The 24577-nt window shown below is 36.9% G+C and overlaps 1 protein-coding gene across 1 annotated transcript in view; it reads left to right on the forward strand.

The window, feature by feature from the left end:
* Positions 1-24577, forward strand: part of VAV3 (vav guanine nucleotide exchange factor 3) — a 407347-nt gene that overhangs the window by 337742 nt on the left and 45028 nt on the right. Inside the window, exon 21 of the mRNA XM_081216948.1 lies at positions 16566-16631. Within this exon, the coding sequence (XP_081073074.1) occupies positions 16566-16631 (66 nt within the window). The remainder of the gene's footprint in view (positions 1-16565; positions 16632-24577) is intronic.

Genomic DNA, 24577 nt, shown 5'->3' on the forward strand with positions numbered 1-24577 from the left:
TTCAACTCTGCACCTTAGAGGCCTTCAGCCTCTTTCTCCTCCAACACAGTATGTTTCAAAATAAGAAACAACTCTTGGGGCAAATCAACTTCATCTGTCAGCTGGATAAAGCCATCAATAACATTGCTGACTGGAAGAAATGCTCACACATCTCAACCAGTTGAAACCAAATTGTCAAACCAAAAACTGTCAACCAGTTGTTTTATCTTTTGCTGCAAAGTTGCTTTATGACCAGTTAGTTAATGTGACAAAAATGTTTGCAACAGGGCTTCCCTGGTGGCGCAGTGGTTGAGAGTCCGTCTGCCAATGCAGGGGACACGGGTTTGTGCCCCAGTCCGGGAAGATCCCACATGCCGCAGAGCGGCTAGGCCTGTGAGCCATGGCTGCTAAGCCTGCGTGTCCGGAGCCTGTGCTCTGCAACGGGAGAGGCCACAATAGTGAGAGGCCCGCGTACTACAAAAAAAAAAAAAAAATTTGTTTTGCAACAAAAATGCTTACAGTAAAAGTACCTAGAACTAGTCTGGTTATTACTTCCTTTCTTCTTATTATTTGGGGTTTAATTTGCTCTTATTTTTCTAGTTTCCTAAGGTAGAATGTTTGCTTGCTGATTCAAGAACTTTCTTTTTCTAATATAGACATTTAGCACTAATTTCCCTTTCACTTTCTTCTTATGGGTTACTTAGAGGTGCATTATTTAGTTTCCAAATATTTGGGATTTCTAATTTCTAATTTAATTCCATATCATAAGGGAAAATAGTTTGTATGACTTAAATCATTTTTAATTTATTAAGAATTATTTTATGGCCCAGAAAGTGGTCTATCTTGAGAAATGTTCTGTGTACAGTTGAAAAGAATGTGTATTCTACTTTTTGGGGTGGGATGTCCTACAAATGCCAATGAAGTCCAAGTAATTGATAGTGTTGTTCAAGTGTTCTGTATCCTTATTTATTGATGACATAACCATCCAATCCATCCACCGTCCTCCACTCAAGTCTGGCATCTTGGTATATTCTCTATTCCTTCCATTCTCTCACCGCCTCCTCATCTCCTTAGTCATCAGATAAGCCTCATTTTATCCTCTGACTAGCTCTCAATGCGTTTCTTCCTCTCCATCTCTACTGTCACTGCCTAGTTTCTACTCTAATCAGCTGCTGCTTGACATCTGAGATCACCTTCTAACTGGTCTCCTCACCTCCAGAATTTGTCTTCCTGTTACCCTCCCACCACTACAAAGTTCACATTGCAGTGAATTACATAATCCCTTGTTAAAGTCTTCCAGGGTCTTCCTTCGACCATACGGAATTCACATTTCTTAGTCTGAATGGAAGCATTTGTGAACCCGAGGATCCGTGTCCAATCCTTGCCTGCTTCTCTGACCTCACCTCTCATGGGTGGCCCACATGCTATGTGCCCTCCATCCCTCCCGTGTATGCTTTCCTGCTGCTACTCCAGCTCATTTGGAGCCTTCTCTGTGAAGCCTTTCCTGTCCCATCTACCTTCTTACTCCTAGCCCTGCTTCCGGCAGACCTGGACAGAATTCCCTCTTATTTATTCCTTTCTTGCGACAATAATGACAACAATAGCACTAATGACTAATGTTCATTATACCTTTTTTATGTACAAGGTAGAGTTCTAAGCACGCTTTACATATATTAACACGTATAATGCTAATGAAAATTCTATAAAAAATACTATTATTATCCCCATTTTATAAATGAGCAAACTAACGCACCGTGAGGTTAAGTAGCCTTTTGGTATATCTTGTAATTTTTTTCTTGGGTAGCCAGGTGTGAGGTCTGGGTAAAGGGAACTGCTGTAAATAGGCCTTTAGTGTTGTGGTGAAGTGTGGCAGGAGGGGAAATATTAGTCCTATGACTAGGTCCCATTTTTTAGTGAGCTTGTGCCTCTGGATGATAAACTTCACAGGTTTTGTTTTGTTTTCAGTTTTCTTTCTCCCCTCTAAGGTGGTATAGGATGACTAGAGTGGGCTGGAGTTGAGTTTTTTTCTTCCCCAGGTCAGGTAGGCTCTGAAAATACCCCAGCAGGTTGTGCTCTGGTTAACTCTGGTTCCTCTGAGGGCAGGCCTTGTTAAGAGGGGAATTCCTTTTGCCCTCCCTCTGCATGTAGCCAAGAGGGATTTTTTTTCCCCATATTTACCATGGGAATCTGGTTGATCTCCTTAAGGTAAGTCTTACAATATGGTGGGGTTCCCCCAGTGACTGGGCTCCTGGAGTTTTTAACTCTGAGGGTTGTTGACACTAAGGGGCCAGCAACTTGTCAGTTACAGTGTAGGTTTTCCGCAGCTGCATCAGCACTGGGTCTTGTAGTAGTTTCTGCTGGTGAGTTTCTCCTCTAAGCTGTGACTCCCTGTGTTTGCCTGTCTGTCTCTCTGGTCTTCAGGGCCAAGGTTTGTCCTGTGTCTTCCCCTCTCTTATGGATCCAAGCAAAGTTGTTGATTTTTCAGCCCATTCGGCTTCTTTCTTGTTAGGACAGAGTGATGAACTGGAAGCCCCAGCACTCTTTTACTAAATTGTACTGCCTTCTATTCTCTTTCAACTATAAGAAAGAAATTACTGTCATTTCATTTCGGCAGCCTGGAAACATGAGGTGTTTCTCGTATGACGGTATAATGGCTTCGGAAACTCTCCGGAGAAATGAGAGCCACTGGATGACAAAACGTGTGTGTATCTGTTGAGGGGATGATACATGATAGGAACAAGAAAGGCTAATGTCTAGAACAGAGGAAAACAATTAGCACATTTAGTTCAGTTCAGCAAGTGTGTATTGAGTAGCAGCTCTGTACTCACTGCTCAGACATAGCTCACACTTCAATTATCAGCTCCAGTTATTGGTTTGACATTAGGTTGCCTGTCTTTAGAAGAACCCTTCATGCCTGCTGGCAGCTAGTGCTCTGTTTGAATTTCCAAGATATGTTACAAGTTCATCAAGTATTTCTGACAAGGATATAGCGTGGGTCAGAATTGTCTTATGGGTGCCTCTAAGCCAGTCAAAGGACTTTTAGCTAACACATACTAGCCTTATTGAAAGTAGTGGCAGAATGAGAAAACCTGGATCCAAGTCATGCATCTGTAGCCAAATAGCTCTATGCCTGGGTCAAGTCAGTTAATTGCTATGTGGCTTAATTTCTTCATTTGTTACAAGAGCGGGGCTGGATCCAAGTCATGCATCTGTAGCCAAATAGCTCTATGCCTGGGTCAAGTCAGTTAATTGCTATGTGGCTTAATTTCTTCATTTGTTACAAGAGCGGGGCTGGATCAGAGCAGAGCTCACAACTCTGGACTGCGTCATCTGGGAGGGGGTGCCTTGTAAAATGTCAACACACAACTCCACTTCCAGAGATTAGGATACAGTTAGTCTGGGTTGAGCCCAGGCGTGAGTAGATTGTATACAATCCCAGATAAATTTAATGTGAGCCACTGACTAGATGATCCAATTGGTAAGATTCCATGAGAGTTAGGGCATTATCCCCAGCTCACTATTTGGTCATTTATAGCAAACTAACTACAAAATATGGTGTTAAAATGAACTCAGTACTTTGGCTCTGACAGATATCGAGTAAAGAGTATATTTTCAAAGAATCTGTATACATTGAAAATATAGTTGCTGCAGCCTTCATACTGAACGTGATACAATTGTTTTGTCCGATTCAAAAGGCACTTAAGATCTTGCAATACTTTAAGGCTGTCGTGATAAAATCAGCTTTTGTTTTAAAGGCTGTACACGTGGGAAGTACTGTAGGAAACTGGCCTGAATGAGTACTTACTCAGTGGCATGATCTACAGTGACATGTTTTTTAAATTTCTGAACAAAACTCTCTTCCTTGTTGGGTCTAAGCATATAAAGAATGTTGCTGGTTTGATTCTCTGAAATCATGTGAGTCTGTAGGTGTGTTTACAGTGGATCATGTACGTTAATGTGCCAGTTTTCATGTTCAAGGTGATAAGTGCTTTATGGTCTGCACCCTAACAGATGTGACTCCTGCATTAGGGAGTTTTTCATTTGCTTCTGAGAAGATAGTTTTTAAGCAACTCTCTTTGGTCTCTACTCAATTGGTTTGGTCTCATTTGAGATTGTCCATAATTAGCACCAGAGAAGCAAGTTAAGTGTTTTTCTTTCCTGTGCTAGAATTTAGGAAATTATAGCTCATTTTGCTGAGTATTAGTTACTGATTCTGCCATCTAGCAGCATAACCTTTATAGACTACTTACTCTGTGCACCTCAGCTTTCTCATCTGTAAAATGCATACAGAATAAAATAACATATGAAACAGTTCTAGCACAGTGCTCGTTAACAGTAGCTTCTATTTATTCACCCATTCATCAGTTCAGGGATGAATGATCCACCGATTCATCCATGCAAATACTAATAAGTTGCTTACTATGTGTCTGACTGTGTTTCATCCGGGAGGACCACAAACAAGACAACTGGTTTCTAATCTCATGGCCTTAGTGATCTGAGGAATGATCAAAGCTCAGGATAAAGTGATGCAGCTGGTTTCCATTTTAAGTTTTTAATTAAGAGTTTTTGTAAATCATATTGTTACAAATATATCTAGAGTTAAACCTGGGGATATTAATCTAGAATTGTTATTGGGCTGTTACAGTGGCTTTGCATTTGCATTCCAAAAATGTCTTTTGTACTAGTTAAGTGCTTTGGCTTATTTGGAAATTTTCAAGAAATTATGATTTCTAAACTAAACTGTTTTCTCCTCTTTTTTTTCCAAGCGAGTTACTTCACTCATTAGTGTAGAAAGTTGGATTTTATTGTAGTCTGTCATGTTTTCTACATACTCTATGTCCAGAGAATACAAATTATCTTCTATCTATCAGGAACTTTCTTTCTTTGAATAGCTATTCGTCTAGTCTGTATTATTATTATTATAACAACAGTAATTTCTAATGCTATTGAAGTGAGTGGGCTGTCTGCATTTTCATTATAACTTCTTTCAAACAATGAGTTGCCACTTGAGCTGTAAAAATGTTCTCTGTTTAATCGTTACATTGAAGAGATTCATTTTCCTAGTCTTTTTTGTTGTCTTTTTCTTTTTGTTTCCTCAAAAGTTCTATAAAATTGCCTTCCAGTGAAATGAATATAAAATAGGAAATGGGCCATTTAGTGTATGTTTCCTAGTGTAGGTGTAAGGCACAGTTTTTACTGAGTATAACATATGGAACAATCCTGATCATGTCATTGGACTGCTGATAAACGTGTTGCAATATGTGATAATAAGGGCTTAGTAACTGAGGAAAATATCCTTCTGGCCTAAAGAGATTTGTTCATATTGGAAACTTTATTTTCCCAGAAAAGATACAGATTCTACTTATCAGAGAGGGAAAGAGGGCAAGAGAGAGAAACAGGCAAGTATAACATCCTGCCATGCCATCTATGGTTTCCATTACAATAGAGTGCTTTTTATGTGTTTTCTTCTTAGAATAAAGCTTATGAAACAATGAGGATCCTGTGTCCTATATCATGGGGTTTTATTTGCTTCATTGTCATTTATGAATACCCAAATGTTCCACAGGGAGAATTTTGTAAGCTAATTGGAACCAAAAGGCGGTTATAAGCAGTAAACTGTAATCAGTGTGCCAAAGATATTTTTTATCCACAATGAACGTTAAATAACCTAGAAAATAGTTGTGATACTTCACACTTACAAATCTACATGATCTTTATTCTAAGGAGTGAAAATGTTTTTACATGCATTCTGATTAATTCACAGAAATCTCCATGAAGAAGGTAAATTATAACTGTGGTTTTTAAAGGGCCAAATTTATCATCCATCTATAGGATGGCATGTGCAGAATTAAAATTAGACTCTCTTCCAGACTTCTGGTCTCCTACTTTAGTTCTATATGTTAGAGCATCCTTTCTTTGTTTTAGGAGAGTCACTTGTAATTTTTTACACCTTTAAGGAAAACACATTTTTTAAAGGCAGTTTAGTTCTGTTTTGGTAGAATAATCAGGAAACAAAACATTGCTTTACGTAGAAGTATTTGCTTTTTAAATTTTTTTTAACTCTTTGCCTCAAAGGAAAGAACAAAAAGTCAGAAAATAAGTTGAGCTTAGAGAGAGTCTTAACAGGAGGGAAGCACTCCTACCCACATGAAGTCCGGAGGCAAGGAGCCTGGGGTGGGGGAGGGTGGGGTTGGCCCTGGACTTGGCCATGGGCAACAAGGGGTTAAATCTCCCTTTACCACCGTCTGAGCTCTCAAGACACAGTGGTAGTGACTGCAGCAAGTTGACCCTTGTCTTAGTTTACCTTGTCAAGAACTTTTGCTTCCCACATGACTGCTATATTTATTTGTGTTCAAACGAACAATCCAGGTGATTTTTTTTTATAGGTGCATTTTTTCTCATTCTAACTTGGAAAAAAGTGCAGGGTTCAATTGAAGGGATCTTTTTCATAGGAGACATGTTTTCTCAAACCTTCAGTCACTGACACATATTTTACCTTCTGCCTGAAATTTCCCCTCTACCCACATTCTCTTCTCTTAGATAAATCCTTCTTTACCATCAAGACTCAATTTGGGGGTCACCTTATCTGAACCAAAAGGACTTCTATCTTGTAACTCATCATACTGTATCCTAATGGTTTATTCATCCGTCTCCCTGTCCAATTAGAGCACTCCAGAAAGATAAGCACCATGGCTTTCACATCTTCATTTCTAATGCCTAGAATCAAAGAGGCATTCAGTCCATGGGTTTAAAATGAGTAACTGGTTAGAGCTCCTATTTCTATAATACATATGTTATTTACAAGTTTTCAAATTCATTGTTTATTAACTCAAATTACACTTTATGCTGTTATTTGATAAACCATAAAAGTATTCATTCATCTTGTCAGATTTAAATTTATCTTTGTTCTCTCAGAATAGTCTTAAAGCTATTTAACCTTGTGTCCTCAAGTTCTTTATCTGTAAAATGGGGATTTTAATATTTAAATGACTCACAAGCGTGTTGGTGTTGTAAAAATCATAGGAAATAGGAAGTAAACTTGAAAGAAAATTGAAAAGGGGAAAAAGTATATTTCGGTGTAATTGTTAATGATTTTGAAAGATTTTGATTTGAAAGATCATTGTTAATGATTTTGAAAGATTTTGATTTGAAAGATCATTGTTAATGATTTTGAAAGAGCTTCATTTTTCAGAAGTGGGAAAATGAGTATCAGTTTGGTTTCTAAAAAACTTAAAATTTCATCTTCCCCACATTTAATATGAAGAGTCCTGCTAATATACACAGGCTCATAGAAGACCACTCTGCTCACCCAATTCTGATACCCAATTCTTGAAATTTCTTTAGTTAGATATTAAACTTTTTACTTCCTAATTAGACATAAAATCACAAATGATAAATTCTGAAGGACACAGTTGATATAAACAGGATAAAATCATGAGCCTTTCTTTACAGCAGGTTTGGACCAGGAAGACCTTAGATACCTCAAGGAGAGTGGGAAGGAAACAGAGGGACAGGGGTTTACAGGAAAGAAACTTTGCCTACGGAATGGTGTGCTTACTTGTGGGAACTGTTGACCTTTTGTGCTTAAGCCATCTGTCCTATAACACAGGACCTGACCCAGACACCCTCTGAGGTCCAAAGAAGGGAGGTAAGTGGAGGGGAATTAGTGGATCTTTCCTCCTAACATCTCTGCCTGCTACCTTAGTTGTCAAATCACTTCAAAGCATTCTTTTCCTTTGCCCTAAATAAGGAGGAGACTTTTCTGATTCCTTCTAGATCACACAAGAATATTAGCTAAAATAGAATTTTCTAAAACTATGCATTTTTTCTCCTGATCTAAAGTTCGAGTGTCAGACTGCATCATCATCAGAGGCAAACAGAACACAAAAGAAATATTTCTGAAAGAATCATATATCTTTTGTTAAGAAAACTTGATTTCTGATACCAAAAGACTCATTGCTTTGGCATTATAAGCCAGAGAGTAAACATCTCTGGAAACTGTTTTTCCTAGGTCAGATTCCTACTCCAGGGCGTTTCTTTGTGAAATCTGAAACTTGGTTTTTATCATGGCAGCGATACTTTTTAGGCAGTACTGGAGCAGTTTCAAGGTGTTCCTCAGGTGATCTTGGCTTGGCTTCTACACTGCCTCTCACCACTTGCTCATCCCTTGTGTAAAATTAGGAGAAACCAAGGCAGAATTGAAATTGTGGATTAGAAGATTAGAAGCTGTGTGAAAAGAGTAGAGGCTGATTTGGTATAAGTATGTCCTGTAATTATGAGATCTTTATTTTGACAGGTGTTTACCTCAAAATATTGAGCTAAACAGGGTCCCTAATTACAGGAAAGTAGATAAAGGCAGAATGTGGCTGTAATAGAACAAGGGAGGCCCAGGAGAGATGATTATGGAAGATAACAGACATTAGTAAAGGCCTATAAGAATCATTTTCCCTGGGTGACTGCCAACTGGCTTTGATTGAATAGATCATAAACTGAGTTTGCAGGAATGTTTCCAAGTGTACAGACTGTATTGTGGGGATTGGCAAACCTCCTGACAAAGTGGGTGAGGTCCTAATTGTTAACTCTCAAGACTGGCATTTTTGATTAACAGTTCTTACTGGTACTTTTCCCGTGTTTCCCATTATAACCTACATTTGGGACAGGGCAAAATGTAGGTTATAATATAACTAGATGAAGTCTCTGCTGTCTAAGTAGAAGTTCCAACAGTAAAGTATTACCTCTTCTTTTCCAAATAGAGAGTAACATTATTAAGGAAAAGTTCTGAGGAAATCTGTTCTGGTCCTTTTTCTTCCATTATTTTACCACCATATAAGCTATGTTCTGTCATAATTACTACAAGTTTGTGTCAAGCACAGAATACCTTCCATGGGCCATCAATCTGCAATTGATTTGATACTGTGAAGGGTTTCGATAGAGTGTGCACGTGTGCATACCCTTAAGGCTTTGGGCCAAATAATTTATCGGATTATAACATATATTGAATTTTAATTATTCATGGTAATCTGAATTCCTAAAGAATGAATGAAGGAATGTCATTCCTAACAAGTCAATCCTGTGTACCCTGGAAAACAGAAGACTTCACACTGAGTTAGAATGAAAGTCATTAAGGACCTGAAATGTTCTTCTCTTCTATAAGTAAGTACAACCAGATTAAATTACTGACACATAGTATCCATAATTAAGAGTCTGTAGATCAGATATTTCTTCGTAACAGTAACTGACCAGAGAACTGTAGGGACTTGGGAAACATGATCATATAAACAAAGAACTTTAGTAGTAAAAGAGACCTCAGAAATTCATGGGTCAAAGTCTGTCATTTTACAGGTGAGAATATTGAAGCCAAGAATGATTAAATGACTTACTGAAGATCTGAAAGCCAGGAAGAGAATACTGGCTCCTGATTCTCTATACCTATCAAATTATCATATTACCACAAAAGTTGTATTTCTGATCCAAAATTCTATAAAACTCTATGGAAATAACCAAATCAAAAGCTAGTTAAGTCATGAGCTGAATGGGATCCTTGAAGATAGTAGCCATGTTATTCATTTTTAATCTCCTGGTAGCTAGCATAGTGTAAATATTAAGAAATACATATTAAGAAGCCAATACACTTTTCATTAAAATACTAATTCTGTTCTTAGTAGAAGAGTAATTTCTTTAAAAATGCCTAATGCTGCCATGAGCAAATAATCTGTAAGGTGCTATTACTCAGAATACTTCCTTTGTGATTACTTAAAATTAAAATCATCAAGGATAGGAAAACATTCATCAATTGTCTGTTAGGAGTAGAAAAACAAATACCTATATTTTGGACCTTTGGTAATCCTGATTTATTTTGGGGACTATGTGGCCTCTCCCCAAATAGGGTTTCTTCCAAGATGTGGTAGAGAACTGTGTTTTTCTTTCCAGATTTTGTATTGAGTAACCACTTAGGATTTGGCTTACCTACATGCAGATTGGTTTTTGCTTGCTGATTTTTCTTTCCTCAGTTATAAGATTTTGATTCAAGATTGCACTGTGTATAGTATAGTGTCTTAGCCAGCGAGAATGTGGAGAAAAAGCCTCAAGACACCCATAACTAGAGAGTTCCCTTCCCTGCTGGAGAAATCCAGGAACCTCACAGAATATATGTTTTGGATAGCAAGAAAAATATACTGCAGTCTCAAGTCTCATTCTGCTGTTATATTCATCTCACATCTAATAAGTGTAGAAATACAGCTTATGGCTTTTTAGTGGGTATTTTCCTAGCATACATTTCACAATTCTTTTTTTAGTTTTTGACACTTTAGTCTGCCAAAATTTCAGATATAGTAAACGTAAACAATTTTGTGTGCACTGGAAAAACCATCAAATATAAAAGCAGTCTTTGTGATATATTTTGATGACTCTATGCAATTATAAACCTTTACAAAGTGAAGATAAATTTAATTTCAAAGATCCTAGATCAAGATGCAAGTTTTTTTAGAGTTATTCAGAATTCTAAGCTTATGACAGCCACTTACCTACAGATGAACTATACCAGGAATGTGAGTTTCATACAGCCTTCTGAAAAACCTCGTGTTCACTGTTTATACATTGGACAAAAGTTAAAGACCCTGTTCTCTTTTGACTGAGAAATGGTAAAAGCACATGGTTTATGGTTTTGTTCCTTTGTGTGTGTGCATGAATATTTTGGAATTCACTGTCATGACCATTCAGTATAACCATATGCAATTATGTTTGGCAAATTTTCAAGGTGTTCACCGGGAGAAAAATGTGTTTCTTACCTTACTCAACATACAAGAAGCAATTAACAATGAAAAAAATGTGTGTACTAGCAAGAAAGCATTGAGATAAAGAAATGGACTGTCTGCAATGCAATTAATTCCTATTCAGGTGAAACATATGAGAGTCTGTTACTTGTGGCTTAGCAAACTTGCATAAATATAAATAAGGAAGATGGTGGGATTATACGCAGAACCAGGTATTTCTATTTTAATGACATGTGAATAGGCCAACAAAAAAATGAAAATTTAGGAGTAAAAATATTGAGATAAATCAAAAAGCACTATTGTAGGAAAAAAAACAAAGAATAGGGATTTTTTTGGCATTTACCAAGTGCTTTCACATACGTTAATTCTTTGATCCTTGTAACACCCTGGTGAGGTCTGTGTGGCAGATCTTGTCCTCATCCTTATCATTGAGCCTTGCCTGCAGTTGCACAGATTTTTATAGCAGAGCTGGGAAGAGAATGAGCTCTTCTGATGCCACATCCCTGCTATCTGATACTGCCTTTTTCTGTTTTCCAACAACTAACACTGATGTATATCTAACTGATGACACTGGTTACAGTGTAGCTGCCACTATGATCAGAGATCATTCCTTACCAAAGGCCAATTTCAGACAGGTTCTTTGTCGTGGTCTTCTCTCCTTTTCTGGTCCTTTGGTTCCATTTCACGTACTCACAAAAAGTGAAGAACTAAAAAAAAAAAAAAAGAAGCCGGTCAGAATAATTCCCAAAGTGGTGCTTGCTAAAAGCTATCCATCCATTCAGTAAATTAATTTGTATATTCACCTGTATTCCCATAATTCATGGCCACCCTGTACATCTCCCCCCCCCCGCTGCCCCCCATGGCAGACTGTGTATTTCTGACAGTGAGAGAGTGACTGGCCAGAGTGACAGTTGCTCTGGCCCTTACCCATGTGTGATAAATCTCTTAGTAATCTCCACAGCACCATCATGCATACATTGAAAGGGTTTAGGGCATTGTAACTTGGGAGAACTTCCAATCTTTCATAAATAACCATTAATCTGTCCCTTTCACATTCAGCTTTCCACATCTGTTTCAAATTGTTCAGTGCTATTCCAGGAGTGCATTAAAGCTCCAGTCCAGGTGGTATTAAGGGGATAAATGAGCCACAGGGAAAAGACACTCTGTATTTTTCTTAAAGCAATTTTTTCTCCTTTGTACAAAGTTAGGAGCCAAGCAATTTACGATTAAGATTTTTGGAGGGTATTTTCTATCATTTTCAGCCATCCTTGTTTATGAGTTTAAAAATGCAATTTTAGCTCTGCCATTCTAGCATACATTAATGCTTTTCTCCGTATAGGTAGATTGTAAATATCATTTCTACCAGCATTTCTAAGTAGTTTTAATTCATTATGATTCCCTGTAGTTTCCTATTGAAGACAAATGAAAAATCGTTATAACCAAAGGTCAGTTAGGAATAAATGTCTGAGTATGCATTTATATTTGTGACATTCAGGAATTTCACAGATAGTTGTCAATTTTCTGTTTGATCCATTTTTATATAGGAAGCAATTTGCTTTTCAGGAAAAAGGGGATTGTTTTATGAATTATAATTTAATATTGTTTTATGTCTGCACCATTTAATGAAAGCTATAAAGGTGCATCTTTTCTTACCATATACAGCCCATAACCTATTCTCTCAGGTACTTTCCAAAGAGACTATTTTCATAAGAATGACCCAAACTGTACTGTTAGATTTACAAGAGTCCCATCACATAATGTAGAGAATGCCCTGTAGACTAAATGCATATAAAGATAGCACTGTATGGTACATCAGATGACACATAACTGTAAATGTTTTCAAGTTGACCTTGAAGATGTTAAGGGACTCACAAAAACAAACATCAGACAGGAGGATAACGAAAAGAAGACTCCCTATCTCTGGCATTTGTAATAGGCATAAAAGGAATGACAAGTTGCTTATCTGACCCGGAATAAAATGCCCACACAGGAAAAGTAAAGAAAAAGGAAATTCAGCTACATGTCTCTTATCAAGGTTAGTAAAAATTTCATAAATAGATCACATAAAGTGTACAAAATCATTGCCTTTGAAAATGGTTGATTTCATAGCTACAGTCTGCAGTCCCATCCATGCGTAGGAGATTGATAGCTGCTCCGTCCATTAGTATTAATGATCAATGCACAGCACACACACAAACACCAGGGAACCAAAGACACGCCACCTACACACTACTTTGTTTTTTAATCTTCCAAATGTTGTAGGATGGCTACTGCCTTATAAGTGGAAAATCATTAAGTATAGCATGTATTATTTCCCATAGCTGAAACTGACATCTCATAGAAATTAGTGAGGAAATGTAACTTTATTCATCTATCTGTCTGTTACGTTAAATTCTTTCTCGCCTCTTTGTCATCTAAGGGATGCCTGTGACCATTAAGGAAATGTAGCCTGCACTGCTAGGGCATTTCATTAAGGAAAAAATTCAGAATTATGTTAGTAGTCTGCTTAGTGAGAAAAATTGCTTCTCCTGGGAGTTCTCCAATAGTGTTAAATGCACTGTCACAGAATATCACTGGTTTTCCCGAACTCTGCATTCGATAGAGTAAGACCTTTTGTTCTTTTTCTGATGAAGAATGGGAATTGACAGTTCACTGTTCTTATAATTGCCAAAGTTTTCCAATTTGTTGATACACCTTCAAATATAGGTTTTAAAAAACCATTATAAAGCTCTTGCTTAGGCCTTTCCCCTGAAAAACAGACTTACCTCCTTTGGTGTACTCTCAGAGGTCTTATTTTACTTTAAAACAATCACCCTTATCCTTTTTATTTATGAGCCTCGGTCAGTACATGGTTCCCACCTGCACACCCTTGTATTTTCTACTCAGGTAGCATCGCGGTGCATTTATATTTATATAAGGGTCTAGCTAGTCATATAGTCCCCAAATATTATACTTACTTCCTTGTATCTCAGTGTCATGCTTAAAATAAAGCACCAAAAAGCACTCAGTAAATGCAGTTGAATGAAAGGAACATTTCATTCAAACCTTATAGTTACCATGCTGCCATCACACTCTAGTGTCTGATTCTCCTCCCTCGTGGTGGTTCCTTCCTGCCTTCTAATTAGACTAATTTCTCTAAGTCCTGTTTTCTTCTGTCTACATTTCCTTCCACAACGTTCTTGTCCTATGATTTCAAATTTCCCCTCTATATGACTGCCATCTAAATCTGTGTTGTCTGGATGGATCACCTCCATCCTTGACTTTTCCCCCAATCTTTAACTCCCATAGTCTTCTCTTCCCGTATCTAATCCATAGGCAGGTCCCAAACACTGTAGTTAAATGATGTCTCTAGCACCTGTTTCCCCTCCTCCAGGCCTCCTTCCCTTTCTATGACACCATTTCTTTAATGTTATTCTCACCTACAAAGTCATGCCCATCTATAAGCCAGCTTGCATACTGATGCCAGGTTAGTTCTTCTAAAATATAATATAACCCCTTTATTGAAACCCCATGGCCAATGATAAATTCAGATATCACTGTCAAACTGGTTCCTTAGTACCTTTTAGCTTTCTTTCTACTGTGCCCCTTTATGAGTCTTACGCTGTAGTGAGAAGCAGTGCAAAGCTCTGAAGTTAGAACAATTGAATTTGAATGCTGGTTCTGTCACTTACTGGCTCTGCGATCATGGGCAAATCATTTAACTCCTCTATGTCTCATTTTTCTCACCTTTAAAATAGGGATAGTAGTTGGACCTACCACAAAGGATTATTGTAAGGACTAAATGAAACACTCAGGGCAGTGTCTGTCATACAGTTAGGGGTACAATAAGTGTTACTCATTATTAGACTCCACTTAAAGGGAACGATTTGCATTTCCCATGCACATCCTGTAATTTCCTAGCCCCATGCCTTTCTCATGATGTATTTTGTTTTCAGAATGTTCTCCATTTCCATCTCTATTTGTTTAAACCCTGCACATTTTACATTCATGTGCCCCCTCTTCCATGTAGCTTTCAGGCAACCCACCAATACTCAGTTTAGCTTTTGAATTTCCATAGCATCTCCTGTACCGCTTTCAGTATTTAGCCCTTTCTACTTTGTATTAAATTAGGTATATACATATCTTCTGAAAATATAGGGGAAAACAAGAACTGTTTTATGAATTTTTGCATTTTTTTCTCAGTGTCTAATCAAACATGAGATACTGTATTTGTTGACTAAATGAATGAATACCCCACTTGTTCACTTACCTTTTCCCTAATATGCAAGTGCAATGTGGTTTGAGAACCTGGCCAAAATTATTATCTTCTCCTTGCTTGGTTACGTTATTTGATCTCCTTCTATCCTAACCCCACCCTTTCCTTTTCTCTTTTTTCTCCCCTTTTCCCCATACCTCTGACTCTTCCCCCTTTTCTGCTCCACTTACCTTCTCTCTCTCCCACTCTCCCCTCCCCCGTCTTCCCTTTTCTCCTCGTCTTCCTCCTCATCGTCTTGAATTCTAGATTCCCACTTTTTAAAATTTCCTCCACAAACTCATAGCCAAGATCTGTGGGAACAAAGCAATACTACTTCAAGAGGGAGATGTTTTCTGATCGTTTTTTGTTACTCTCTTTGTCAAAAATAGTAGAGCATGGGCTTCCCTGGTGGCACAGTGGTTGAGAATCTGCTTGCTAATGCAGGAGACATGGGTTCGAGCCCTGGTCTGGGAGGGTCCCGCATGCCGCGGAGTGGCTAGGCCCGTGAGCCACAATTACTGAGCCTGCGCGTCTGGAGCCTGTGCTCCGCAACAGGAGAGGCCGCGATAGTGAGAGGCCCGCGCACTGCAATGAAGAGTGGCCCCCGCTTGCCACAACTAGAGAAAGCCCTCGCACAGAAACGAAGATGCAACACAGCAAAAAAAATAATTAATTAATAAACTCCTACCCGCAACATCTTAAAAAAAAAAAAAAGTAGAGCACGTAGCATTCAATTATAATGCAACTTATTCATCTGAGCTACTGAGAAGCAAGCAATGGTTAAATGGCAAATAAAAACAAGTCCGATATCTGGACAAGGAGAAATAATCTCACAAGAACTTTTTAATTACATGTTCTTATTGTTGCAGTATGTTTTGAGTACAGTTTGTCTTTCTAGAAAAGGGAAACAGTTGTCATAAGATTGTTTTAAAGAGGAATTTGACTAAAGGTCTCCAAGAATAAATTCTTTTCTTATTGTTTCGTCCCTCTTTTCTCATTTACAATGGCATTTTGAGTCCTAATCCTTTCCTCCAACATCTTAACTGTCCCCTTCCCTTAATCAATATCCTGTTTCTTTCTCCTAAATTTGAAAATCATCTAAAATGTCATATTATGCTCTGTTTTCCATTTCCACATGTCTTGAAATGTCTCATCCTGTTGGAGGAACATTCTCATGAGTCCTGTTAGGGATACCAATATCCTAATTAATTATGAGCTTATACAAAACCTATGTGATCTACTTGTATTTATGAATATAGGTTTGAAAGATACAGTATGCTATTATCTCTATTATAGGATTGAGGGGTGTGAAGTTAACAAAATTGAATGGTAGATTGGAAAGTCAAAATTGAATTCTTATTTTATAATCGTGATCTGAAGCCATATGTAAAGTTTAACAATTTTAAAACCTTTCTGCTTATGCTTCCCTTCCTGAGCCACAGTCAGTTAATGCTTAGGACTGGATACAATGTAGAAGTAATTCTGAGGATCCCAACCGACAACATTATGCATCTACTGCTATGGGATCATCATTATAGTAAATTTGTTCTCAACACTGGCATCTTTTTTTTCTAATTTAGGGTAGAAATTTAACATCTGGAGAGGTTGGATTTTTTCCAAGTGATGCTGTCAAGCCTTGCCCATGTGTGAGTATTTTATTTTTTTCTACTTTGTTTTTTGATGCTATAATGAATTGTCAAGAAAGTACAAAGGATACTGGTCTGGCCCCTCATTAATTCTATTAATATTTTCTTATTAATAACATACTCCAAAATTATGATTCCAATGTCAGAAAATATTTTTAAATGTTAAGGGAAGGGTCTTCCCTGGTGGCTCAGTGGTTGAGAGTCTGCCTGCCGATGCAGGGGACGCGGGTTCCTGCCCCGGTCCGGGAAGATCCCACATGCCACAGAGCAGCTGGGCCCATGAGCCATGGCTGCTGAGCCTGCGCGTCCGGAGCCTGTGCTCCGCAACGGGAGAGGCCACAACAGTGAGAGGCCCGCTACCGCAAAAAAAAAAAAAAAAGTTAAGGGAATACATGCAACAGGAAAGTTTTACTTAGTATAATTTACAAAATTAACATTTTTATAAGGTTTTAGAAGGAATAAACTAAAGCTACTGATCAGATGTATTGTACAAACTTCTTTTTTCCCTCTGAGGTAAGAATGGAATGGTCTAATATATTTCCAGTCACTTTGGGGTACAGAGAGATTGCACTTCAACTAGCGTGTTTGAAAGTCTGCTAGAAAGCGTGAACGTCCACAGATTCTTCAGTCAAATTTGAGATTTGATTCTTCAGTCAAATCTCTTAATATATTTTTCTTTGCTTTAGTTTGTCATAACTGTTTATTTAGTGTCATAATAACATTTTCTGAAAACATCAAACACGTTAGGCAGATACAAGAAGAATGAATATTTACTCAAATATTATTATGGATGAATATAACATAAAATGTACTCTCTGGTGCTTTATGAAGTTTATAAATTTCTGTTTAGGGTGATGTTATTTTATCATCATGATTTGGTGTTGGGGGTAGATTTTTCTGTGACACTTTTCAAGTTCTTAACTCTAATTAAATGAAATTATTTTACTAATACAATGGAGAAATTATTTTACTAATACAATGGAGTTACTGGTTTGTGGGAAAAAAAAAACCGTCTTGAACTATCTTGCTTGCCTTATTTCAGTCCTTCCCAGTTTTCTAAACTGAACATTCTTTTTACTATTATAAATGGAAATGTCTGCCATCCTTAACCTCAGATGTAGTCTGAAGAATAATTTACTCCACTCATTCAAGCTTAATTAATTTCAAAAGCAAAGGGAATCAAAAAAAAAAAAAAGCTCTTGCTATTTCTGTTGGTTCTATGATCTAATGCCACATATTATTCAGGTTATGTTGTAATCTTGAAAAAAATCATTGAAATTTCATACCACTCTCATTTAATTAGATAAGCAAAATGATTCTTTAGCTAGTTTTCTGTCATTTATATGAATAAGATTAAGGCTTCCTATGCTTTAAGAACTGATATTTATATGTAGGCACGTAGCAGAAAATTAACATTAAGATTTTGGGAACCTAGCACAGGGAGCTCAGCTTGGTGTTCTGTGATGACCTAGATGGGTGGGATGGGGGGGTGGGGGAGGGAGGCCCAAGAGTGAGGGGATATATGTATACATATAGCTGATTCACTTCACTGTACAGCAAAAATTAACAACACTGTAAAGCAATTATACTCCAATTAAAAAAACTATTAAGCATTTCATGTACCATGTACTGTTTTCTTTTCACAGCTCCTTGAATATAGCACAGAATGAGCATTTGAAGTTTTATTTTAGGAATAGTATGGCACATAGTAGGTATTTAATAAACTTTTGTTATATGAATGAACAAAGAAGTAAAAAAGCAAACAAAAGTTCGTAACTAAATGTAGGTAATTAACAATGGCAGATATTAATTAAATCAGCTTATAGGATCATACTGAATGATATTTGGTGATCTGGTTAGTTACTAGAAAAAGAAACGTGCTTACAATTTTAGCTAATGAGTTGTAGAGGAACACATAATTATGGGTAGGACTACCAACTAAATATGATTGTTTTTATAGCTTAAGTTAATAAATAGCTATTAAAATTTTACTGCTTTATTTAATGAAATTATAGATTCATTTGTTGCTTGTAGGTTAAGTTAGGTGAATGAAGCTAAGCAGAAGGAGGAAAAACACAGGAGGAACATAAAAGAGAATTTCATTTCTGGCAATATGGTTACTGGAGAGAAAGCCTAGAGCTAAAGCACAGTGCAAACTTGGGTATCTCTCTGTGAATCGCAGAGCCCTCAGTGGGTGAACAAGAAGAAAACTATCCCACAGGAGAAGATATGCCTATCTTCGTCTTGGATCTTGGTGGGGAACAGAAAAAAAAGTCTCTCTCCCCTAAGAATTCTTAACTTTAGATCCAAAGACCACCCACATGGGCGGTTGGAATTCATACTAGCTTTGTGACCTAAATAATACTAAGCTAGAAACATAGTAGAACATACATATCGATAATTACCTTAAACATAAATGAATTAAATGTTGCAAACAAAAGACACAGACTGGCTGAATAGATACAGAAACAAGATCCATATTTATGCTGTCTACAATAGAACCACTTCAGATCTAGGGGACACATACAGACTGAAACTGAGGGGATTGAAAAAGGTATTTCATGAAAATGGAAATCAAAAGAAAGCTGGAGTAGCAATACTCATATAAGACAAAATAGACTTTAAAATAAAGACTATTACAAGAGACAATGAAGGACACTACATAATGAGCAAGGATCAATCCAAGAAGAAGATATAACAATTATAAATATATATATATATACCCAAATATATGAGGCAAATATTAATGGCTACAAAAGGAGAAATCAACAGCACAATAATAGGGAGGACTTTAACACCCCCCTTTTGTCAGTGGACAGATCATTCAGACAGAAAGTCAATAAGTAAACACAGGCCTTAAATGACACATTAGACCAGATGGACTTAATTGATATTTATAGAGCATTCCATCCAAAAGCAGCAGAATATACATTCTTCTCAAGTGCACATGGAGCATTTCCAGGACTGACCACCTGCTGGGCCACAAAGTGAGCCTCAGTAAATTTAAGAAAATTGAAATCACATCAAGCATCTTTTCCAACCACAACGCTATGAGATTAGAAATCAACTACAAGGAAAAAAACTGTAAAAAACCACGAACACATGGAAGCTAAACAATATGCTACTAAACAACCAATGGATCACTGAAGAAATCAGAGAAGAAATAAAAAAATACCAAGAGACAGATAAAAATGAAAGCACAATGATCCAAAACCTATGGGACACAGCAAAAGCAGTTCTAAGAGGGAAGTTTATAGCAATACAGTCTTACCTCAGGAAATAAGAAAAATCTCAAATAAACACACTAAGCTTACACCTAGAGCAACTAGAGAGAGAAGAACAAACAAAACCCAAAGTTCATAGAAGGAAAGAAATCATAAAGATCAGAGCAGAAATAAATGCACTAGAGATGAAGAAAACAATAGTAAAGATCAATGAAGCTATAAGCTGATTCTGTGAAAAGTTAAACAAATTAGATAAACCTTTAGCAAGATTCATCAAGAAAAAAAGGGAAGGGGCTCAGATCAATAAAATTACAAATGAAAAAAGTTACAACTGACACCACAAAAATACAAAGCATCATGAGAGACTACTATAGGCAACTATATGCCAATAAAATGGATAACCTAGAAGAAATGGACAAATCCTTAGAAAGCTACAATCTCCCAAGACTGAACCACGAGGAAACAGAAAATATGAAAAGACCAGTGTGGATGCCTTCTACATAATAAAGGCCATATATGACAAACCTACAGCTAGCATCATTACTCAATGAGGAGAAGCTGAAAGCATTCCTGCTAAGATAAGGAACAAGACAAGGATATCCACTCTTGCCACTTTTATTCAACATAGTTTTGGAAATCCTGGCCACAGCAGTGAGAGAGGAAAAATAAAATGAATCCAAATTGGAAAGGAAGAAGTAAAACTGTCACTGTTTGCTGATGGCATCATACTATACATGGAAACTCCTAAAGGTGCTACCAGAGACCTACTAGAACTCATCAATGAATTCGGTAAAGTTGCAGGATACAAAGTTAATACACAGAAATCTGTTGCATTTCTATACACTAACAACAAAAGATCAGAAAGAGAAATTAAAGAAACAGTGCCATTTACCATCGCATCAAAAATAATAAAATACCTAGGAATAAACCTACCTAAGGAGGCAAAAGACGTGTACTCTGAAAACTATAAGACACTGATGAAAGAAATCAAAGATGACACAAACAGATGGAGAGACATACCATGTTCTTGGATTGGAAGAAGCAATATTGTCAAAATGACTATACTACCCAAGGCAATCTACAGATTCAGTGCAATCCCTATCAAATTACCAATGGCATTTTTCACAGAACTAGAACAAAATTTTTTTAAATTTGTATGGAGATACAAAAGACCCCAAATAGCCAAAGCAATCTTAAGAAGAAAAACGGAGCTGGAGGAATCAGGCTCCCTAACTTCAGACTATAATATAAAGCTACAGTCATCAAAAAAGTATGGTACTACCACAAAAACAGAAATATAGATCAATGGAATAGCATAGAAAGCCCAGAAGTAAACCCACATTCCTATGGTCAATTAGTCTATGACAAAGGAGGTAAGACCATACAGTGGAGAAAAGACAGTCTCTTCAATAAATGGTGCTGGGATAACTGGACAGCTACATGTAAAAAAAAGAAATTAGAACATTCTTTAACACCATTTACAAAAATAAACTCAAAATGGATCAAAGACCTAAATGTAATACCGGTTAGTATAAAACTCTTAGAGGAAAATACAGGCAGAACACTCTTTGACATAAATTGCAGCAATATCTTTTTCAATCCATCTCTTAGAGTAATAGAAATAAAAACAAAAATAAACATGTGACCTAGTTAAACTTAAAATCTGCACAGTAAAGGAAACCATAAGCAAAACAAAAAGACAACCCAAAGAATGGGAGAAAATATTTGCAAATGATGCAGCTGATAAGGGATTAGTCTCCAAAATAAACACTTTATGCAGCTCAATAAAAAAAAAAAAACCAAATCACCCAATCAAAAAATGGGCAGAAGACCTAAATAGACATTTCTCCAAAGAAGATACACAGATGGCCAAGAGGTACATCCAAAGATGCTCAACATCACTAATTATTAGAGAAATGCAAATCAAAACTACAATGAGACATCACCTCACACCAGTCAGAATGGCCATCATCAAAAAATCTACAAACGATAAATGCTGGAAGGGCTGTGGAGAAAAGGGAACCCTCCTACACTCTTGGTGGGAATGTAAATTGGTACAGCCACTATGGAGAACAGTATGGAGGTTCCTTAAAAAGCTAGAAACAGAGCTACCATATGATCCAGCAATTCCACTCCTGAGCACATATCCAGAGAAAACCATCATTCAAAAGGATACATGCACCCTAGTATTCATTGTTGCAATATTTACAATAGCCAAGACATGGAGGCAACCTAAATGTCCACTGACAGATGAATGGATAAAGAAGATGTGGTATATATATACAATGGAATATTACTCAGCCATTAAAAACAATGAAATAATGCCATTTGCAGCAACATGGATGGACCTGGAGATTATCATACTAAGTGAAGTAAGACAGAGAAAGACAAATATCATGTGATATCGCTTATATGTGGAAACTAAAAAAATGATACAAATGAACTTATTTACAAAACAGAAACAGTCTCACAGGGGTAGAGAATGAATTTATGGTTACCGGGGGGAGCAGTGCAGGGGAGGCATAGATTGGGAATTTGGAATTGACATTTACACACTGCTATATTTAAAACAGAAGACCAACATGGACCTACTGTATAATCTAGGGAATTCTGCTCAACATTCTGTAATAACCTAAATGGGAAAAGAACTTGTATATGTATATGTATAATTGAATCACTCTGCTGTATACCTGAAACTAACGCAACATTGTTAGTCAGCAATACTCCAATATAAAATAAAATTTTTAAAAAGAAACATAGTATAAAATGATTCCACATTGATTGTGTTCCCGGTGCAAGTACAGATTCTCTCTAGATTGGCGCCTCAAAGGATTTCTACTGATAAAGTCCCAGGGATTATAAATTCACAATTTGGAATAATTATATTTATGAGGAAACAAACCCACCTTAAGCAAAAGTCAGCAGAGACAATAAAGTGCAGAATTAGACCCACAAAGACAACAGGTAGTGGAATTATCAGATACTAAGTTCAAAATTGTATGTTTAATATGGTTGAAGAAATAAAAGGGGGAATACAAGTCTAAAAGGAAAACAAGTCACTCTTGTTTGGGCATATTTCAAAAAGAATCAAATATACTAATTGAAGTGAGAAACAATGGAAACATTACATGATGTATAAGACCCAGTTGGGCAGAAAATTGGAAGAAAAATCTGAATAAATTTCTCAGTGAATAGTCCAGAAAGATTAAGAGATAGAGAATGTAAGAGAATGGAATGATAAAGTTCAAATACATCTATTGAAAGAGAGAATATAGGTAACTGTGGGAAAGCAATGTTCAAATGATGGCTGAGAATTTTCCAGAATTTATGATAAAACTAATCTTAATAGTCAAGAAGAGTATATTAAACTTAATCAATACCTAGATACATTTTAGTGAAACTGCCGAACATCAAAGACAAAGAAAATATTAAAACCAACCTGAGAGAAAATACAGATTACCTATAAAGGGTTGATGATTAGACATACAGCTAACAAGAGCAATAATGGAAACAATAGGAGTTTCCACTCCTGGTCATTGTCAAGTAGCTCCTATTGGACCAAGCCTCCCACAGAAAATAACTACAAACTCTGGACAAAATATTTTTTACAAAAAATACTATCTGAACATACTGGCTAGGAGAGGACCTGACATTCCGAAGAAGGATGATACTAGGTGAGTTTCCTGGCTTTAAGGCTAGCTTAACGACAGACACTGGGCTGCACCATGCAGGATGGCTGAAATTCAGATAGAAACCTCACAGTATTACTGGCTTGAAGGGCAGAACATGAGTTTGAAACGAATACAATCTGGAAAGGGAGATAAGAAATCTCAGAAAGGAAAGAGTGAGGGAGAACCTCAAATTCTGTGTATAAACATTGCCTCAGTCTCTGAGTGGTACAGACTTCAAGTAGCTCAGCTTAAGCTAAAAGAACTTAATGAAGTATTCAGTTGCTCCTTACCACAGGGAAGACAGAGTTTGCAGTTGGGGTTCAAACAAGTTAACTGCCTGCTCTAAGAAAAACCACACTTTTTGTAGGAGCATAACTGAATCCAGGGCCTCTACAACATATCATTCAAATTGTCCAAGAGGCCATCTAAAATCACTCAGTATACAAAGAAACAGGAAAACGTGAACCATACTCAAAAGAAAAGACAGTTAAAGGATAACAACCCTCAGATGTCCCAAATGATAGAATTTGCAAGAAAGGATTTTTAAAGTAGCTGTTATAACTGTGCTCAAGGACATAAATAAAGGAAAATGCAGTTGACCCTTGAAACATGCAGGGATTAGGGCGCTGACCCTCCAAGCAGTGGAAAATTCACCTATAAGTTATAGTCGCCCCTCTATATTCACAGTTCCTCCGTATCTGTGGTTTCACATCCATAGATTCAATCAAATGCAGATTGTGTAGTATTGTAGTATTTACTATTGAAAAAAATCCACGTATAAGTGCACCCATGCAACTCAAACCCGTTTTGTTCAAGGGTTAACTATGTTTATAATGAATGGACAGGAAACCTCAGCAGAGAAATAAGAACTATAAAAAAGAACTGAATGGGAAGTCTATACAATGAAATTTCAATATTTGAAGCAGTAAGAATAATATACTCAAAGTTTTGAAAGAAAATTAGAAATATATATTTCCTCAATGAGGATGAAATAATGACATTTCTAGCCTAACAAACTCAGAAAGTTCACTTCTGTCTCATCTAGCTTTTA

The sequence above is a fragment of the Mesoplodon bidens genome, assembly GCF_964165515.1.
Source record: "Mesoplodon bidens genome assembly, chromosome: 2".
Classification (NCBI taxonomy): Eukaryota; Metazoa; Chordata; class Mammalia; order Artiodactyla; family Ziphiidae; genus Mesoplodon; species Mesoplodon bidens.